The 22,613-nt window shown below is 37.0% G+C and overlaps 1 protein-coding gene across 1 annotated transcript; it reads right to left on the bottom strand.

Annotated features, from left to right (window-relative positions):
• Positions 1–353: 353 nt before the first annotated feature.
• On the bottom strand, positions 354–1,292 carry LOC129641582 (olfactory receptor 6C2-like). Its single transcript, XM_055566258.1, has one exon. The coding sequence runs from the start codon at positions 1,290–1,292 to the stop codon at positions 354–356; it is 939 nt and encodes a 312-aa protein (XP_055422233.1).
• Positions 1,293–22,613: the final 21,321 nt, after the last annotated feature.

Genomic DNA, 22,613 nt, shown 5'->3' with positions numbered 1-22,613 from the left:
ATCCTTGGAGTATAGTTTTTGTTGTTGATTCTTGTTTCTTTCTTTCTTTTCTTTTTTTTTGGTCATGCCCAGTGGCATGTAGAATCTTAGTTTCCAGATCAACGATGGAATGAGTGCTCCTGCAGTGAAAGCATAGTCATAACCACTGGGCCACCAGGGAAGGTCCAACGTTTAGTTTTAATGAAGAGTAAATGATGGAATAGACAAGGTTCACAGTAAGCAAGTTTAAAGAGAAGTGAGAATGTCAATATGACTGAGAATAAATTGTATAGAGACAAATAGTATCAGCAGCTTCAGATTTTGTGCCTGTTCATCCTTCCTTTTAACTGGATTCATTGACTCATTTTTTTTCTCTATATCTTTGAGCAGAATGCAATGCTTTTAATTGAGTGAAGAAATGCTTGCTTCACTTGCTTGTTTCTCAGTGTGTAAATAAAGGGATTCAACATGGGTGAAATAGAAGTAATAAGGAGCAAAATTCCTTTGTTAACAGCTACTTCACCCTTGGCAGAAGGTTTGACATAAATGAAGATGCAGCTACCATAAGTGATGGAAACAACAATCATGTGGGAAGAACAAGTGGGGAAGGCTTTCTTCCTTTGAAGGGCAGAGGGAGACCTTAGATTAGTACTAATGATATAAATGTAGGAAAGAACTACACACACGAGGGTGATGATGAAGGTCAACACAGCACACACAATAACCATCTGCTCTATCAGCCATGTGTCTGAGCAAGAGATCTTCAGGATAGGAGAAGCATCACAGCAAAAGTGATCAATGATATTGGAGTCACAGAATTCTAGTTCTAAGCCCAGCATAATTGGTGGGAGTATGATGATCAGTGTTGCCCCCCAACAGAAAAGGATGAAGTTCTTGCAGACTCTACTGCTAATGATGGTTGTGTAATGTAGGGGTTTGCAGATGGCCACATAGCGATCGTAGGACATGATGGCCAGGAGGAAAAATTCTGTCACTGCAAATAGGTCTATAAACAACAGTTGACTGGCACAAGCAACATAGGTGATGGACTTATCCCCAGATGATATGCTGTACAGGAATCTGGGAACACAAGCAGTTGTGAATGAAATCTCTAAGAAGGAGAAATTTTGGAGGAATAGATACATAGGTGTTTTAAGGTGTGAATCAATCAGACTGAGGGTGATGATGTTTAAGTTTCCAGATACACTCAAAGTATAGGACAGAAATAGAAAAATGAAAAGCAAAATTTTCAGTCGAATGTCATCTGTCAACCCCAGCAAGATGAAGGTTGTTATTGAGGTTTGGTTTTTCATCTGTGATGGTTATCTCTTGCCTAATCTGCTTGAAAAAATAAAGACTTTGCATGAGGAACTCCAGCTTCCTGGCTGGTTTCTGATGTCAAGAGAAGTAAATCTGAGAGTGACTCTGATACAACTGGTCATTGGAGAAGCAAGCACATAGCACATGACAATGTTTCATCACCTCTTTGTGTCACATAAACTGCATATTCATTTTTAAATTGTGTTATTTCACACTACTGCTTCTAATGAATGTACACTTAGCTGCTAATTGGTTATTCAACATAAATATCAATGAGAAAAAATGCCTCTATCAATATATTGTTTGAGGATCAACAAGTCTGTTTTCCTGAATGTCCTATCTCCATATATGCTTCTAGCAAGAAGTTAACACCCGTTTCAAAAAAAAAAAAAAGGCAAAACAGTGGTCTTTAAGAAAATCCTAGCATTAAAGCTTACATGTGTGTTAGCTATTATACTGGCAATGAATTACTTATCACAGGATAGTTTATCCTGTTTCAGCTTATCCAGTCCAGCCTCTTCAAGGCATGTTTAAAACTTTTTTACTGGATGTATTTTCTGAAAAATTTATTTAAATGTGTTACAATCCAAACACTAAGAGTTTTTCTTCATAGAAAATTTATTTCAAAGTATATTTGCAATATTTACCTTTGACTGTGCTTTACAGCTACTGTTTGATTAAAATATATTATGTATTTTCATGCTTCCTAGGATATGCTTGTGCAACAAAAATTTCTCCCCAATTTGCAAACTGTATTCTGGAACTGTATCATTGAGTGGCTTACTTTATTTCTGATTCCCTTGCCAATGAAAACATTAAAGCCTTCTAACTAGATTCTACAGTTTCATATTCTCTGTGCTGTTCTGTGTTTGGTCGTTCATTTGTGTCCAACTCTTTGTGATCCCATGGACTGTAGCCAGCCAGGTTCCTCTGTCTATGGGGATTCTCCAGGCAAGAATACTGAAATGGGTTGCCATGCCCTCCTTCAGGGGATCTTCCCAACTCAGGGATAGAACCCAGGTCTCCTACATTACAGGAGGATTTTTTACCATCTGAGCTACCAGGGAAGGCTTAGCTCATGAGAACATTCACTTTTTCCATCAAAGGGGTCTCATTAAGAGCAATTTTTGATATTAAAATTATAAACTGAATTCTATTATTTCTTTCTAAACACATTTGACAATGAAATCTGCCCACCATGTGTATTTTTTTTATTAATGTTTTGCTTCAAAATTTATTACAGAGAAAGGAGGGAATGTTAAAGTATATTCATAGACCTGAAAAACCATATCCATGACTTTTAATATGTTTTTGGTCAACCTTATTTCAGCTTGAAATACACTCAATCCCATTATTATGAATGACATTTAGCAATATCCAGTTTAACAAAACTGAGAGAGTCAGTTCCCAGGCAAGTTGATAGGGAGTCTAGGGGTCCCCAAGGAGAGAGGGGTCTGGAATTCTCAAGGAGGAAGAAAGGACAAACTTTTTTGTCTTTCTCTACATTCCTTAAGATTATATAACAATAATGTATCCTGCCTAAGGACAGTCTTTGGATTCAACCTTTTGTTATCTTAAAATGTTAATTATGGGAGTAGACCTGGTCTTTACAAGGATGTATCTTGCCTGAGGACAGTGTTACCTTAAGATGTAAATTATGGGAGTGGGTCTGATGAGGTCTTTGCAACCTCCAGACATTCTTTGGCTTATATAACTTCATTGTTAACACTAGCAAGCGGGTACTCTTTCTGCCCCCTTCTGATGCCTATGTCAGAAGCTTTCTCTATCTCCTTTATACTTTAATAAAACTTTATTACACAAAAGCTCTGAGCGATCAAGCCTCGTCTCTGGCCCCGGATTGAATTCTTCTCCTCCGGGGGCCAAGAATCCCGGTGTATTCGCGTGATTCAACAACAACCTTTCAAAACTTTGACATTCTTAATGATACTTCTACATTTACCTTCCATCTATATGATAATTGTTTCCTCTTGTCTTTTTAACCATTGATATATCAACTCACCTGATTTTTGCACTAATTAAACTATTCCTCACAAGGTCACCACTAGTCTGTCTCGTTTCACTCATTAAACACAATTCAGTCTTCATTTCACTCAAACTCTTAGCTACATGTAAGAGAATAAACTGCCAACTTGCAAAAGTGATGATGGCATAATTTCCTGTATCTCATATTTTCCTGTTTCTTTTTTACCATTCTGATCTGTTTTCCATTCTCCTTGGTGGTGACTTCTCTTTTGATAACCATTCTGTTAATGGATTGACCTGCAATTTCTTTTCTAGGAAATCTGTTCTTTCACTCTGTTCTCTCTTGAAGAGATTCTCATAAATAAAGTGACTTCCTTTGGTTGATAATTCCCAAATTTATATATGCAGGGAAAATGCTTCCTACAGTATTCGGACTTCAACATTAAACTTATTCTTAGACATATAGATCACACACAGAGGGTTTGAATTTAGACTTTTCCTTGGACAATTGACTTCTGTATCTTGTGCTTTTTTCAAGTGCAAATTGAGATGAAAATAATGTATACATTTTAGGATTGTACTGATAAATGTAGATAATACATACAATATCTACAATATCTATAGCTGTGACCGGAACATGGGGAACACTCATTACTATCTACTATATTAAGCATTCCTATTTCATTTCTTCATTATTTCCTTTTAAGTGACCTCTAGAGGTGTCCATTTCAAGATTTTAAATATGGCACTCATTTAAGCATCACAGAGAAGTGTTTCCTTCTCTGTAAATCCCTAGCTATGTAAAGACATTCTTAAATCTTCCTTTTTCTTTACTCTCATCTTCAGTTTATTATCAAGTCTTGTGATTCCTTAGATTTTTCCTTGCATTTCTTACACACTGTTTCCTTTTAGCTTGTTTCTCCCATGACAATTATAACATGGGTATCTTTATCTCATAGCTGAAATATTGCAAAAGTATATTAACATATGCTCAGCATATATCATTACTTCTGTTCAAGATTTTAAAAGCAACACAATCAGAATCACTTTTCAAAAGCCCAGAATGTGATAATTCTCTCCTAAGTGTTGTGAAAATAATGATCTGAAGTTACCCCATACTAGATATTTCCTTAAAGCTCATGGAAGTTAATTCATTTAGGCTCTAGCTAAGGTTTCTGAAGAGGAAGATACAGAACATATGCTTGGATTTTGAATTTCAAATGCATAGCATTTAGGTTGTTTTAAGGTAATAAATATTTGAGTAAACAAATGAATATTATATTTGCCTTAAACATCAAACATAAAGTATTTTTCTTTAAAATGATTTAGTGGGTTTTTAGAGCAACCTTTAAGAAGATTTTTAAATTTTTCTATGAGCCTAATTGGTAAAATTCAACTGATCTTTTGAGACTGCCTTTACTATTAAGCAGATACGAGTGACTCTCTGTTGCTTTCCTGTGGACTGATGTGTAGGGGGAGGAAGTTTACTTCCTGTGGTTTTTACACAGCTTGTGGAGTGAGATGCAGTGTTTTTATTTCCCCTTTTCTCTTTAGCCTGTTTCCCCCATGATGCCAAGTATATGGAGTTATTGTGCATATTGATTGAGATAATCCATGCAGAGTGACCGGTAGATGGTGAGTTAAAGTCACTTCCCCTACTTTTTCTCTACTTCATTTTCTTCCTTCTTCTCATTTTCTTTTTGCTCCATAACTTATGCTAACTGTTACTTATATTGATGTATGATGACATTAGGGGCTTCCCTGGTAGCTCAGTTTGTAAAGAATCTGTCTGTAATGCAGGAGACTAGTTTTGATCCCTGAGTTGGGAATATCCCCTGGAGAAGGAAATGGCAACCCACTCCATCATTCCTGTTGGGAAATCCCATGGACAGAGGAGCCTGGTGGACTACAGTCCATGGGGTCGCAAAAGCTGGATATGACTTAGCAACTAAACCACCATGATGACATTAATCCATAGAGCTCTTGTGTTCCTTTCCTGTGTTCTGTCTAAAGTTATAAAGTTGGTGGACTTCCATGCCTCTGTCAACCTGTTCAGTGCTCTGTGGAGAAGTACTAAGGGCAGATTCCAGAGACCTAAAATTTTGAACACAAGGCAATAGATATTCCACATTTCTTTCTCAGCTATCATTGAGTAATTATTTGGGCAGCAGTTTTCTTTTGTAAATGTGGAGTTTATGCCATTTCCCCCCTTCCTTCTAAGGAATAAAAGGACTTCACATGGAAAGATTAATTCATTTGTTATGTGAATCATTTCACTTATTTTGCAGTCTATTCTACAAGAACCTAGAGATGTGTTCTGTTAAGGCCTAGTGAATGAAGGCTTGTTATTTCTACCAAGACAGTAACAAATAACATCATCAGACTGCAATAGATAGGAAATCACCTATGGTTAATAAGCATCTCTATAGAAAAGAGGCACTAATCTTGGCTTGAGAGGAGAAATAACTAGCTAGCAATCAGGTAAACTTTTAGATAGTATCATAAAGGAAATGACACTCTGAACTAAGCTGAGAAAATTCTAAAGCTTTCAGTGTTTCACTGTGGCGTCCTAACTCAGACCATAGTTCAGGATTCCCAAACTCTCCTGCCTTTCTAGTTACTGATTCTTATCTTCTGTGATCCAGGTGTTAAGTGAGTGCTCTGATAAATCACTTTTGTTCATGTGCATTTTCTTTTTAATATATTTCAAGGATCATTTGCTTTTATAGTTAGCTCACTATAATTTGATCACTAATCACAACATTGCTGGGAATTTGGCATTTTAAGTATCTTATAGTTACATACGGGCATAAATGCGTATTGATTCATTAGAGTGACATAGTAGGATAGGTCACTTCTGTTTATCACCCTAGTTCTTATGAGCACTCATGAATTGATTTGAAACATATTTATTGAGACTTATGATTTGGCTGGTTCTGCTGTAGATACTGATAAAAAAGAGGGAACAGATAAGTAACCCATCTCTATGATGTATGTAATTAATATTTCCAGTGAGTATAATCCCTTCATATTTCATTCTTCTGATACTAAAAAACATTCAGTTCATTCAGTCGTGTCCGATTCTTTGCGACCCCACGGACTGCAGCCCACCAGGTCTCCCTGTCCATCACCAATTCCCAGAGTTTACTCAAACTCATGTCCATTAATTCAAAAACACTAGAAATAACTATTTTCTTTTTGGAGATATCCAAATTAATTCATTGTCATCTCTGATGTTTATTTAAATAGATAAGTCTGATATTTTGCAGAAACTAAGGAACTAGTATGTTGAATGAAGAAAAAAAACTGATACTACCAAAGAAGAACATACTTACTCTAGTGGAAGGTAACCATGGCTTTAGTTGACTGTGTAATCTTCCTTGTCCCCAAGATGAAACTAAAATTATAAGTGGTCTTAAATACATGCACAAATGCCCCTCTCATGAGGACATACAAGTTCACCGTATTTTGCAGTGGATAGTACTCTCTGAGTTGTCAACAAACTCTCATTAAGGATTCTATTCCAATTTAAATCTAGGAAACAATTTTTATGTCTCAAAGCTGAAATAAAAAGTCATTTATTTTTAATGTCTGGGAAATACATATGTAGATTTTGAAACTATAATTTCTGATATCTCTTGGCAAAGATAGTTTTTACACAGTGAAGTAAGATGAATGTTTTATTATTTTAGACTTTCATGGAGGTTCAGGTTTCCTCTGTGTGGATAAATAAAGTGTGACTAAAGCTCAAAAGTGACTAATGAATCTAATATGCACTGAATTTTGGCAAAATATGTAACAGAGGCAGCAGTGGGAATTGGGTCTTTGGAGACAATAACATGCACAAGTTTTATTAGATACATTCTAAGTGTAAAACAATAATGTTCTGATGAAAAGATATTTCTGGGTACTCTTCAACTCATATAATAAGGCATTAAGAAAACACATCAAACTTGCTTTCTGTCTGTGTTTTCATGGGGAAATATTTATATACGTATATTTTATATATATGATAAGCTGTATACATAAAGTCAGTTTCTAATCAATATCTGTAATTATTTCCATGGTAAAACATATATTTGCATCACAATTTTTCTGTATCATACTCTTTTAATGGATAAACCATTATTTAATATAGCTTCTCATATTTAACTACAATAAATATAGTATTAAATATTTTATATAAGCATCCTTATTTCCTTAGCTAAATATTATCAGAAGAGGAATTCCTGAGGCAAACCCACCTACATTTTAGAATTCTGAAGTGTTTTGTCACATTTTGCTTCTGGTGTGTAATACAACATGTTTATCGTGAAATCATTTGGGTCTCTCTTTGGTACTGCTGGGGTTATGGGATCTGATGAATTTCACCCTTATTTCTTATTTGAGTTCTGAGTCAACTAGAGAGAGAAAGTAAGCAATTAAATGAAGATTAAAATACCAGTTTTATTCTATAAGTTTTGAAAAGATGGCTTTGAATATTCCAGTAAGAAAATCTCAAGTTAGTGAGTTTTCTATATCCCTAGATAGACAGTGCTAGAAATCTAATTCCACTCTACTACTTGGGACAGACCGTTTAAATGACTTTGAAGAGTCTGAAATATGTCTGTAGAAAAGACAATGTAAAGAAGAAATGGAATAGGATGATGTAATATATCATGTTGTTCACTCACTAAATCATGTCTGCCTGCCATTTTGCGACCCCATGGACTGCAGCACGCCAAGCTTCCATGTCCTTCACTATCTCCTGAAGTTTGTTCAAACTCACATCTGTTGAGTCTGTGATGCCATCCAGCCATCTCATCCTTTGTTGTCTCCTCTTGCCTTCAATCTTTCCCAGCATCAGTGTACATCATGTGCTGTACTTAATTGATCAGTCTTGTCGACTCTTTGTGACCTGATGGATTGTAGCCTGCCAGGCTCCTCTGTCCAAGGAGATTCTCCAGTCAATAATACTGGAGTGAGTTGCCATGCCCTCCTCCACGGAGGGTATATCATATCCTTGTTCAAAATCCACCCATCTCAGGCAGAATATGCAGAAATCCAGAAATTGCACAAATAAATGATTGGAAGAAATGTCCAAATCTTAGCAATAAAATAAGAAAGTGTCTGCCTTTCTTTACAATCTAATTGTAAATATATTAATCTAAAATCATTTAATTATCAGGAAAATGAAATTACTCTCTCCTTCAAGTTCAGACACTGTGAAGTGATACATAAACTGTATTGCGCTATTTAACATTTAAATAACATTAAATAGTTATGGCACTGTTTAATAGCAATTAAATTCTGTTCAGTTTCTAATAGATACCAAATAGCAGTCTTTTGATTATATGCTGTTCCTTGATTTCTCCTCTGAAACAGTAGCCATATGATTGTTTAAATTATTTTAAATTAGTTAAATAAAATATTGTACATGTATTCATTGAATAATTGTATGACTCATGTATTTTTTAACTTCTGAAAATTATTATATAATAGGAAGAACCTACACTTAGGGAGAATATGGAGAGTAGAGACCATTATTTCTTCTTAATATTTACCACATTTCCAGTAACTATTTTTCTTAATCAAATTGGCTTCATATTAAGCCAATGGTTAACAAATCATATGATTATACCCCTCAAGAGAGAAAATCAGTTCTCTTTAAGACTGAACAACTTCCATCTTTACCATTTTATTTTCACATCATCAGTTCCTTTGAATATTTTTCTGGGTCTATGGTGGATATATTAGAATTTACTCCCAATAAGGGTACTAAATAAATTGCCAAGGCCACTCTAAACCCATCAATTAAAATTTATGTCCTAATATCTTTCCAATGCCTAGTATTTCGATATTATATCTAATACACATCATCTAAGATCAAATGACAGTATAGATACTCTAGTGATGACCCTGAGGGATGGGATGGGGAGGGAGGTGGGAGGAGGGTTCAGGATGGGGGACACATGTACACCCATGACCGATTCATGTCAATGTATGGCAAAAACCACTACAATATTGTAATTAGCTTCCAATTAACATAAATAAATTAGTTAAAAAAAAAAACAACCTCCATAACGTTGATGTCCCAAGTTTAGATGATTAAATATTCTTCCAGTGTATAGATTCTTACAACTTATAGCTACAGATTTCTTAGAAAATATTTCTAGGATGTTAATTTGTGAAATAAAATTATTTAGCACTAGTGCATTAAAAGTGTAAAGAAGATTACAAATTCTTCCCAAGTTTCAATTCTGCTTATGTTTTTTCAGCAGGTTTATTGAGAGGTATAATTGATGTACAAAAGTGTGCACATTTAACATACACAATTTGACGAGTTTGCACTTATGCATACATCTGTGAAATCATTGCCACAGTCAAGGTAGATGACACATCCATCAGCCTCATTTGTAAGGAGAGGGTAGTTGATGTTTGGATCGAATTTGGATTTTTTTCTTTTCTTTTATTTTTTAACTTTACAATATTGTATTGGTTTTGCCATATATCAAAATGAATCCACCACAGGTATACATGTGTTCCCCATCCTGAACCCTCCTCCCTCCTTCCTCCCCATACCATCCCTCTGGGTCATCCCAGTGCGATCCAAAACTCTACAAGCAATAAATGCTGGAGAGGGTGTGGAGAAAAGGGAACCCTCTTACACTGTTGGTGGGAATGCAAACTAGTACAGCCACTATGGAGAACAGTGTGGAGATTCCTTAAAAAACTGGAAATAGAACTGCCTTATGATCCAGCAATCCCACTGCTGGGTATATACACTGAGGATTTTTTTCTTTTCAAAGGTTAAAGCCTGGATTGGTATCTTCTAAACTGGATTAATTCCTTCAAGGACTTAAAAGATGTGGGTCTAACTTGCCCACACTTAAAGAGTATGAAGTGATAAGAAAACAATGGATTATTACAGGACTCTTACTATTCTTTATTTTCAGATAAAGGAAATTTACTGAAAAGAAAACCCTTAATCTTTTTAACTGTTATGCCAGGAAATATTACTTTTCCCCAGAAATTTTTCTTGTTTTAAAAATTCTCTCTGTATTTAAATACTGTAAGGTTTATTATTATCACAGAAAATGTGTATTTGACTTTTTAATCTATTTTATCTTTTATGCTTTATTAATTACAGAACTTTCAAGAATACATATCATTTTTATTAGTTATAAAGGACACTTTATTTTTTTTTTTCTTTTAGTGTTGGTATACTGGTGATGAATTCACCTTGTTTTTATTTTTCTGGAAATTTCTGTTTCACTTTTAACAATATATTGGTATATAGCACATTACTATCAGGGCAAAAAATTGAGCTTTACTGGTCAACTACTCTTTATAAATATAGACAACCATATAACCACCAACAATCAAAATAACTTTATTTTAACCTCTGCCAAGATTCAATCAAAAGTAGCTGCTTTCTAAGTTCTATTATCATATATTACATTGGCTTGCTTTTGAACTTCCTCTAAAATAATTAATATACTAGGTATTTGTATGCATCTTCTTTTGTGCAATAAGTTTTGTTTGTGACATCCAAAATCCCTATCAAATTACCAATGGTGTTTTTCACAGAACTAGAATGAAAAATGTTACAAGTTGTATGGAAACACAAAAGACCCTGATTAGCCAAAGCATTACTGAGAAAGGAAAAAAACAAAAAAAAAACAAAAAAAACAAAGGCTGGAGGAATCAACCTTCTTTACTTCAGACTATACTATAAAGCCACAGTTCAAGACAGTATCATATTGGCAAAGAAACCAGAAATACAGATCAATAGAACAAGATAGAAAGCTCAGAGATAAATCCATCCACTTATGGGTACCTTATCTTTGACACAGAAGGGAATAATATACAATGGAGAAAAGACCATCTCTTCAATAAGTGGTGCTGGGAAAAGTGGACAGCCATGTGTAAAAAAATGAAATTAGAGCACTTCCTAACACCATACACAAAAATAAACTCAAAACGGATTAAGGACCTAAATGTAAGACCAGAAACTACAAAACTCTTAGAGGAAAACATAGGCAGGACAGCTTGACATAAATTGCAACAAGATCTTTTTACATTCATATCTTAGACTAATGGAAATAAAAACAAAAGTAAACAAGTGGGACCCAATTAAACTTAAAAGTTTTTGCACAACAAGGAAACTATAAACAAGAAGACAAGACAACACTCAAAATGAGAGAAAAATTTGTAAACAGAGCAGCTGACAAAGGATTGATCTCCAAAATATACAAGCAGCTCATGTAGCTCAATATCAGAACAACAGGCAACCTAACTAGAAAATGGTCAGGGACTTCCCCGGTGGCTCAGTGGTAAAGAGTCTGCCTGCCAATGCAGGAGATAGGGGTTCGATCCCTGATCTTGGAAGATCCCACATGCTGTGGAGCAACTAAGCCCATTTAGCACAATTATCAAGCCTGTGCTCTACAGCCTGGGAGCTTCGACTACTGAGCCAATGTGCTGCAACTACTGAAGCTTGCGTGCATAGAGCCTGTGGTTGGCAACAGGAGAACCCACTGCAATGGAAGCCTGCCCACCACAATGAGAGAGTAATCCCTGTTTGCCACAACTAGAGAAAAGCTTGCACAGCATGGGAGAGACAGCACAGTCAAAAATAAATAAATAAGTAAAATTTTATATATATATATATATATATATATATATATATAAATAAAGTGGAAGACCCTAACAGACATTTCTCTAAAGAAAACATACAGATGGCTGACAAACACGTGCAAAGATGATCAACATCGCTCATTCTGAGAGAAATAAAAATCAAAACTACAATGAGGTATCACCTCACACCAATCAGAATGGCCATCAACCAAAATTGACAAACATTAAATGTTGGAGAGGATGTGAAGAAAAGGGTATTCTCTTGCACTGTTGGTGGAAATGTAAATTGATACAGCCACTATGGAGAACAGTATGGAGATTCCTTAAAAAACTAGGAATAAAAGTACTATATGGCCCAGCAATCCCACTATTGGGCACACACCCTGAGAAAACAATACCTCAAAAAGACACATATACCCCAATGTTCATTGTATCACTATTTACAATAATCAGGACATGGAAGCCACCTAGATGTTCACCGAGAGGTGAATGGATAAAGAAGTTGTTAAAGCTCTCCTTCCCCAGCTTTGCCCACAAGTCCTTTCTCTACATCTGTGTGGCTATCCTGCCCTGCAAATAGTTTCATCAGTACCATTTTTCTAGATTCCATATATATGGATCAATATATGATATTTTTTTCTGTTTCTGACTTACTTCACTATTTATAATAGGCTCTAGGCTCATCCACCTCAGTTCAGCTAACTCAAATTTGATCTTTTTCATGGCTCAAATTCACGTCCATTGATTGAGTGATGCTAGCCAACCATTTCATCTGTCCTCCCGTTTCCTCCTGCCCTCAATCTTTTCCAGCCTCAGGGTCTTTTCCAATAAGTTTGTTCTTTGCATCAGGTGGCCAAAATGCTGGAGCTTCAGCTTTAGCATTAGTCTTTCTAAAGAACATTCAGGGTTGATTTCCTTTAGGATTGACTGGTTTGATCTCCTTGCAAGCTAGGGGACTCTCAAGAGTCTTCTTCAGCATCACAATTGGAAAGCATCAATTCTTTGGTGCTCAGCCTTCTTCATGGTCCAACTGAGAGGGTAACAGGCAGGAAGGCCAGGGGTCTCCAAATGGAGGAAATAGCCTGCAAGTGTCAGACATTTTTATCTCTCTTAAGCGGCAGGAGGAAACAAACTAACAATATTTTTTTCCTTCTCTATACAAATTTAAAGAGAGGTTTCTCTTAAAATACTGTGTTGCCATAATGACACTAGAGATAACCAATGCCTTTTTCTTATGGAAATGTTTGTCTTAAGCTATGCTAATGTACTACGCCTTTACCCCAAACTCTGTCTCCAAGTCGGTTCCGCCTCTTGGCCCAAAACCTACTTGACAAACCAGTATGTTATACTCAGATATTGTTCCCCTAATCTATGTAAATGAAACTATTTGTATGGTGGTCTGTCCTTCTTTAAGATTCAAGTTAATTATTTTATGGCCCAAGATAAACCATTTGGTGCCATTCTAAATTTTAAGACATTCCTTTCTTTCATTAACAGACTGCTAGTGACTATATAACATCCAGCTGAAGACTAGCAAGGGGGTACTCTTTCTGCCCCCTTCTGATGCCTATGTCAGAAGCTTTCTCTATCTCCTTTATACTTTAATAAAACTTTATTACACAAAAGCTCTGAGCAATCAAGCCTTGTCTCTGGCCCCGGATTGAATTCTTCTCCTCCGGGAGCCAAGAATCCTGGTGTATTCGCGTGATTCAACAACAACCTTTCACAACTCTCACAACTGTACATGATTATTGGAAAAACCATAGCTTTGACTATATGGACCTTTGTTGGCAAAGTGATGTATCTGCTTTTTAATATGCTGTCTAGGTTTTCTATAGCTTTCCATGGCAGTAGCAAGTGTCTTTTAATTTCATGGCTGCAGTCACTATCTACAGTTTTCTTGGAGACCAAGAAAATAAAACTTGTCTTTGCTTCCCTTTTCTCCTATCTATTTGCCATGAAGAGATGGGACCATATGCCAACATCTTAGGTTTTTGAAAGCTGAGTTTTAAGCCAGCTTTTTTACTCTTCTCTTTCACCCTCATCAAGAGGTTCTTTTGTTACTCTTCACTTTCTGCCATTATAGAGGTATCACCTGCATATCTAAGGTTGTTATTATTTCTCCCAGCAATCTTGATTCTAGCTTGATTCATCAAGCCCAGCATTTAGCATGATGTACTCTTTGTAGAAGTTAAATAATCAGGGTGACAGTATACAGCCTGTTGCATTCCTTCCCCAATTTTAAACCAGTCCATTGTTCCATGTCCGCTTCTAACTGTTGCTTCTTTTTTAAAAATTTTTATTATCTTTTTAAAATATAAATTTATTTTAATTGGAGGTTAATTACTTTACAATTGCATGCAGGTTTCTCAGGAGGCAGGTGTGGTGAGCTGGTATTCCCAACTCTTGAAGAATTTCCCACAGTTTATTGTGATCCACCAAAAGACTAGCATAGTCAATGAAGAAGAGGTAGATGCTTTTCTGGAATTCTCTTGCTTTTTCTATGATGGTAGCAACTGGATCTCTGGTTCTTCTGCTTTTTCTAAACTCAGCTTGTACATCTGGAAGTTCTTGGTTCTCGTACATTGAAGCCTAGCTTGAAAAATCTTGAGCATGACATTGCTATCCTGTAAAATTGGCACAATTGTAGGGTAGTATGAAGCATTCTTTGGCATTGCCCTTCTTTGGGACTGGAAAGAAAACTTACATTTCCAGTCCTGTGGCCACTGCTGAGTTTTTCAAATTTGCTAACATACTGAGTACAGCACTTTCACAGAATCGTCTTTTAGGATTTTAAATAGCTTAGCTGGAGTTCCATCACCTCCATTAGTTTTTTTGTAAGAATGCTTCCTAAGGCCCACTTGACTTCACATTCCAGGATGTCTGCCTCTGGGTGAGTGACCACACTATTGTAGTTATCTGGGTCATTAAGACCATTTTGTATAGTTCTTCTGTGTATTCTTGCCACCTCTTCTTATCTCTTCTACTTCTGATACGTCCTTATTGTTTCAGTCCTTTATCGTGCTCATCTTTGCATGAAACGTTCCCTTGATATCTTCAGTTGTCTTGAAGAGATTTCTAGTCTTTCCCAATCTATTTTTATCCTCTATTTCTTTGTGTTGTTCACTTAAGGAGGACTTCTTATCTCGCCTTGCTATTCTCTGGAATTCTGCATTTAGCTGGGTATATCTTTTCCTTTCTCCTTTGCCTTTTGTTTCTCTTCTTTCCTCAGCTTTGTAAATCCTCTTCAGACAACTATTTTGTTTCCTGCACTTTTTTTCCTTTGGGATGGTTTGGATCATCGCCTCCTGAACAATGTTATGAACCTTCATCCATAGTCTTACAGGCACTCTTCTACCAGATCTAATCCCTTGAATCTATTTATCACCCACACTGTATAATCATAAGGGATTTGATTTAGATCATACCTGAATGGCTTAGTGGTTCCTGAGTTTTGCATTAAGGAGCTCATGATCTGAGCCACAGTCAGCTCCAGGTCTTGTTTCTGATGAGTTTATAGAGCTTCTCCATCTTTGGCTGCAACTAAAATAATCAATCTGATTTCAGTGTTGACCATTAAAGTGATGTCCATGTGTAGAGTCATCTCTTGGGTTGTCAGAAAAAGGTGTTTGCTATGAACTGTGCATTCTCTTGGCAAAACTCTGTTAGCCTTTGCCCTGCTTCATTTTGTACTCCAAGGTAAATTTGTATGTTACTGCAGGTATCTCTTGACTTTGTACTTTTGCATTCCAGTCCCATATGATTAAAAGGACATCCTTTTTTTTGTTTGTTTGTTTTGTTTTAGTTCTAGAAGGTCTTGCAAGTTCTTATAGAACTGTTCAACTTCAGCTGCTTTGGCATTAGTGGTTGGGGCATAGACTTGGATTACTATTGTACTGAATGGTTTGCCTTGGAAACAAACTGATATCATTCTGTCTTTTTTGAAATTGCACCTCTTGCATTTCATGGAGAAGGCAATGGCAATCCACTCTAGTACTCTTGCCTGGAAAATCCCATGGGCGGAGGAGCCTGGTAGGCTGCAGTCCATGGGGTCACTAAGAGTCGGACACGACTGAGCGACTTCACTTTCACTTTCCACTTTCATGCATTGGAGGAGGAAATGGCAACCCACTCCAGTGTTCTTGCCTGGAGAATCCCAGGGACGGCGGGGCCTGGTGGGCTGCCTTTTATGGGGTGGCACAGAGTCAGGCAAAACTGAAGCGACTTAGCAGCAACTGCATTTCAGACTCTTTTGTTGACTATGAGGGCTACTCCATTTCTTCTAAGGGATTCTTATACACAGTAGTAGATATAATGGTCATCTAAATTAAATCTGCCCATTCCCATCTATTTTAGTTTACTGATTCCTAAGATGTCAATGTTCACATTTGCCATGTCCTGCTTGACCTTGTGTGACTTACCTTGATTCATGGACCTAACACTCCAGGTTCATATGCAATACTACTACTATGTGTTTAGTGTGCATATGAATCCCTGTAAAGCCAAAGATGATCAATATTGCTTTTTAAAGAAATGTTAGTTGAATAAATCCCATATAAAACATGAAAGACTAATGAGAGAGGGAACATCTGTAGAAATTCTAACTTTGAATAAGAATCATATAGAAAGAATAAGATGAATGCAATTTTTGTGAAATGGAAAGAAATTTTTTTCATAACAAAGTGCTCCACATATCTTTTAATTTTAAAGTGTCTTTTCACATTTTTCAGTCATAGCAATGCTAATCATACAATGAGAGTAATAAAGTTTTTCATAAGATGCATTTGTGAATTCTCAAAACAAGTCTCCTAGGTAAATTTTTGAGGAAGGGTAAAATTGAAGTTTTATGATCCTCATTTCCTTCTTCTGTGTAGACAGTTGAAAGTTATGCTTCTTGGATCTTTTTGCATTATAATCATCTTTAGATATTCCTATTCCATTATTATTTTTTTAATTTTCTCTTGTATCTCCAGTTCTCATTCCCATTCTTCCATTGGCAACCCTCTTTATTGTTTTTAAAGTTTATTTTTTATTTGCATTTGTTTTTCTGCAAAATATATTTGAATAGATCTATCAAAGCTATCTATTGCTAGTAATTGCTGGAAAATATTATTTGCACTCAGTAGCATTCATCTTCAAGGTATATGTCCATTCCAGTGTATGGCACAGCCTATCCCGTATAATAGAAGTGTAACTTCAAGGAAACTCTTTAAAAGTTTATGTGTATTACTTTTTAACAACATCATTAGACACTAATGCATAAAATAGTCTTCAGTAATAATGATAAATCATTTTTAACAATGACAACATAACTATAAAAATATAGTAGGATGTTTTAATTGAAACGTGTAAAATGTATTATTTGGGCTTCCCAGGTAGCACAGTGGTAAAGAATCTGCCTGCCAATGCAGGAAATGCAAGAAATGCAGGAAATGCAAGAAATGCAGGTTCGATCTGGATCTGGTAGATCTAGCAGATCCCCTGGAGTATGAAATGGCAACCTGCTCTAATATTCTTTCCTGGAAAATTCCATGGACAGAGGAGCCTGACAGGCTATATAGTCCATGGGGTCACAAAGAGTCAGACATGACTCAGACCACACATATACACACTCACAAATGTATTACTTAGCAATAAGTGATTGCAGTGGGAAAATATACACTCCGAACTTATGGAGCTATGAAATTTTAAAACACAAAAAGATGCTTGATAATATAAAGAAAGCAATTCAAATTGAGAAGGGAGAGAGTGAAAGCAGTCATGTATCACCACTCTCTTGACATCAAAGCTCAGCCTCTGTACACTGGTGCCATGTTAAATCTTAGGGACAGAGTCTTGGATGAAGTAGATTTAGAAAGATAGTAACAATAACCCTGTGTACGAGACAGCAAAAGAGAGACTGATGTATAGAACAGTCTTATGGACTCTGTGAGAGAGGGAGAGGGTGGGAAGATTTGGGAGAATGGCATTGAAACATGTAAAATATCATGTATGAAACGAGTTGCCAGTCCAGGTTCGATGCACGATACTGGATGCTTGGGGCTGGTGCACTGGGACGACCCAGAGTGATGGAATGGGGAGGGAGGAGGGTTCAGGATGGGGAACACATGTATACCTGTGGCGGATTCATTTTGATATTTGGCAAAACTAATACAATTATGTAAAGTTTAAAAATAAAATAAAATCAAAGAGAGAAAAAAAAAAAAAAAGAAATAGCTCATTGGTTTTTCAAGTAAAGGGAACTAATGTCCTCAAAAGTGTGTGTCCCCACTTGAAGAGGGTAGTAAGGAGTTTTTTTTTTTTTTTTTTTTTTTTAACAATGGTAGATTTATTTTTTAATTTAAATTTATTTATTTTAAGTAGAGGCTAATTACTTTACAATATTTTATTGGTTTTGCCATACATCAACATGAATCCACCACGGGTGTACATGTGTTCCCAATCCTAAACCCCCTTCCCACTTCCTTCCCCATACCATCCCTCTGGGTCATCCCTATGCACCAGCCCCAAGCTTCCTGTATCCTGTGTCGAACCTGGACTTTTTTTTATAGTAAAGGTTCAAAGAGCAAGGCATGGTCAACTTGTGGACTTTCTTCTGATTGGATGTTGTTGAGGTAATGGGGAGTTAGCATTGTTAGCCTTCTGGGTCTAAGGGGTCATGTGAAGTCAATGTGCTTGTAAGTGGCACACAATTAAATTCTTCCGTACGGTGGGGGTTTCAGTATCTGAACAGCAGTTCAAAGGATATGGCTCAAGATTATTATCTATAGTCTTTCAGGAAGAACTAAATGTCCTTGACTTTGTTAAATGGGTAAAGTATCATTATTTTGTCTTGCTTGACTGTTTTAATTCTGCATTTATTCACTGCTCTGATTCAATTTGTTCTTTGACTAATTTTTTTCTACAGACAAAAGTTAGACAGAACACATGGTTGGTGTTTTTTTAGGAGGTCTCATAAGGTCTTGCTTAGTGACACTCTTAAGTTTTATGTCAAACTGAAATAAATTAAACATTGATTGAAGAAATATATACATGCATTTTAAAATTATGTTTTCCCCAAGCACAACTTATAAATTCTATACTTAGAAAGGGAAAAAGTTAAAAAATCAACTGTGGCTGACCGATTCTAATGATTGCAGAACTTTGTGGTATCTATTTGTGCTAACTTGCCATATAGTCTTTTAACTGGTTCTTAAGTTTTTGTTACTGCTTGTTTATTTCATTTTCCTCTTCACTTGGACCAAAGCACAGATTAAATAAAGCCATTTCTCTACACTTTATTCTCTATTTCATTTCTCTCTGTTCTAATCTTTATTATTTTCCTATACTTCTATATTATCTCACTTTTCTATGTTTTAGGTGTAGTTTTTCCTTTGTCTAGTTCCTCAAATTGTAAGGTTATGTTCTTGATTTAAGATCTCTCTTCTTTACTGATGGGCATTTACATACCTAAATTTCCTTTGAGCACTGCCTTTCTTGTTACTTGGGCCAGTTTTCAAAGTTATGCTTTGATTTACAGTCATCTCTAAGTATTTTCTAATTTCATTTGTGATTTCTTCTGTGGCTTATTAGTTGTTTATTTTGTTTTGTTTAAAATATTTACATATTTTATTATTGATATCTAGCTTCATCTCATTGTAGTCAGAGTAAATACATTATATGATGTCAATGTATTAAATGTGTTGAGACTTGTTATGTGACCTTCGATGGAAGTGAGTAGAGAGGCCACTACATTGGGGGCTAGAGATGCTGCTGCCACTGGGGGTGAAGAGACAACTTCTGCTGGATCGGATTCTGCAGTTAACCTTCAGCAGTTTCTGCCCTGAAGCTATAGGAGATGAGGCTCTCCTTCAGAGCAAAATGGAACCTTTAGGTCATAAATGCGGTACCTGAGCTGGGAATTTGAATACCCTATCTCCTCCTTTCCCTCACTACTTTTATTAATGACTTTAAGACTAACCACCCAAAGTCATTATATCCCTTAGTTTTCAAACATGTTCAAAAATATCAGAGTCACTCAGCTTCTTTTTTTATGTTTCGTGATTTATTAAGAGTTGTTCTTGTTGTTCAGTTTACCCAGTCATGTCTGACTCTTTGCAACCCCATGGACTGCAGCATGCCAGGCCTCTCTGTCCCTCACCATCTCCTGGAGTCTGCCCAAGTTCATGTTAATTGCATCAGTGTTGCTGTCCAGCCATCTCATCCTCTGACACCCTCTTCTTCTGTCCTTGATCTTTCCCAGCATCAAGGACTTTTCCAGTGAGTTGTCTGTGCACATCAGATGACCCAAATACTGGAGCTTCAGCTTCAGCATCAGTCCTTTCAGTGAATATTCAGGGTTGTTCTTCCTTAGGATTGACAGGTGTGATCTTGCTGTCCAAGTGACTCTCAGGAGTCTTCTCCAAAACCACATTTTGAAGGCATCAATTCTTTGACATTCTACTTTGTTTATGGTCCAGTTCTCAGAATTGTATGTGACCACTAGGAAGGCCATAGTCTTGACTATTTGGACCTTCGTCAGCAGAGTAATGTCTCTGCTTTTGAACACACTGTTGCTTCTTGATCCACATACAAGTTTCTCAGGAGGCAAGTGATGTGGTCTGATTTTTAAAATTCTCTTCAAGAATTTTTCAGAATTTGTCATGATCCACACTGGACATGGAACAACAGACTGGTTCCAAATAGGAAAAGGAGTTCGTCAAGGCTGTATACTGTCACTTTGTTTATTTAACTTCTATGCAGAGTACATCATGAGAAACGCTGGACTGGAGGAAACACAAGCTGGAATCAAGATTTCCGGGAGAAATGTCAATAACCTCAGATATGCAGATGACACCACCCTTATGGCAGAAAGTGAGGAGGAACTCAAAAGCCTCTTGATGAAGGTGAAAGTGGAGAGTGAAAAAGTTGGCTTAAAGCTCAACATTCAGAAAATGAAGATCATGCCATCCAGTCCCATCACTTCATGGGAAATAGATGGGGAAACAGTGGAAACAGTGTCAGACTTTATTTTTGGGGGCTCCAAAATCACTGCAGATAGTGACTGCAGCCATGAAATTAAAAGACGCTTACTCCTTGGAAGGAAAGTTCTGACCAACCTAGATAGCATATTCAAAAGCAGAGACATTACTTTGCCAACAAAGGTTCGTCTAGTCAAGGCTATGGTTTTTCCTGTGGTCATGTATGGATATGAGAATTGAACTGTGAAGAAGGCTGAGCGCCGAAGAGTTGATGCTTTTGAACTGTGATGTTGGAGAAGACTCTTGAGAGTCCCTTGGACTGCAAGGAGATCCAACCAGTCCATTCTGAAGGAGATCAGCCCTGGGATTTCTTTGGAAGGAATGATGCTAAAGCTGAAACTCCAGTACTTTGGCCACCTCATGCAAAGAGTTGACTCATTGGAAAAGATTCTGATGCTGGGAGGGATTGGGGGCAGGAGGAGAAGGGGACGACAGAGGATGAGATGGCTAGATGGCATCACTGACTCCATGGACGTGAGTCTCAGTGAACTCTGGGAGTTAGTGATGGACAGGGAGGCCTGGCGTGCTGCGATTCATGGGGTCGCAAAGAGTCGGACACGACTGAGCGACTGATCTGATCTGATCTGATCTGACACAGTCAAAGGGTTTATCGAAGCCAATGAAGCAGAAGTAGATGTTATTCTGGAATTTCCTTGCATTTTCTGTGATCCAATGGGCTGTTTGATCTCTGGTTCCTCTGCCTTTTCTAAATCCAGCTTGTACCTGGAAGTTATCAGTTCACTTACTGATGAAGCTTGCTGCTGCTACTGCTAAGTCGCTTCAGTCGTGTCCAACTCTGTGCGACCCCATAGACGGAACCCCACCAGGCTCCCCCGTCCCTGGGATTCTCCAGGCAAGAACACTGGAGTGGGTTGCCATTTCCTTCTCCAGTGCACGAAAGTGAAAAGTGAAAGTGAAGTCGCTCAGTCGTGTCAGACTCTATGCGACCTCATGGACTATAGCCCACCAGGCTCCTCCATTCATGGGATTTTCCAGGCAAGAGTACTGGAGTGGGGTGCCATTGCCTTCTGCACTGCTGAAGCTTAGCTTCAAGGATTTTGAGCATAACCTTACTGGCATGTGAAATGCGTGCAATTGTATGGAAATTTGAACATTCTTCAGCATTGCCCTTCTTTGGGATTGTAATGAAAACTGACTTTTACCAGCCCTTGGCCGCTGATGAATTTTCCAAATTTGGTGGCATATTGAGTGCAGCATTTTAACAGCATAATCTTTTAGGATCTGAAATAGCTTAGCTGGAATTCAATCACTTCCACTAGCTTTGTTCATAGTAATGCTTCCTAGTGCCCACTTGACTTCACACTCCAGGATGTCTGACTGTAGATGAATGACACCATCAGGGTTATCCAGATCATTAAGACCCTTTTTGTATAGTTCTCTGTATTCTTGCCCCCTCTTCTTAATCTCTTCTGCTCCTCTTATATCCTTACCATTTCTGTCCTTAATTGTGCCCATCCTTGCAGGAAGTGTTCCCCTGATATCTCCAAATTTCTTGAAGAGATCTCTAGTCTTTCCCATTCTACTGTTTTCATCCATTTCTTTGCATTGTTCATCTAAGAAGATCTTTTTTTAATCTCTCCTTGCTTTTTTTTGGGACCTCTGCATTCATTGAGTATATCTTTTCCTTTCTCCCTTGCATTTTGATCCTCTTCTTTCCTCAGTTTAGTTCAG

The sequence above is a fragment of the Bubalus kerabau genome, chromosome 1 (assembly GCF_029407905.1).
Source record: "Bubalus kerabau isolate K-KA32 ecotype Philippines breed swamp buffalo chromosome 1, PCC_UOA_SB_1v2, whole genome shotgun sequence".
Classification (NCBI taxonomy): Eukaryota; Metazoa; Chordata; class Mammalia; order Artiodactyla; family Bovidae; genus Bubalus; species Bubalus kerabau.
The sequence above is the reverse complement of the archived record's forward strand: the minus strand, read 5'-3'. Positions and strand labels throughout refer to the sequence as shown.

Bases quoted from the DNA above. Each gene is read 5' to 3' on its own strand.
- LOC129641582 (XM_055566258.1), bottom strand. From the start codon at position 1,292: ATGAAAAACCAAACCTCAATAACAACCTTCATCTTGCTGGGGTTGACA.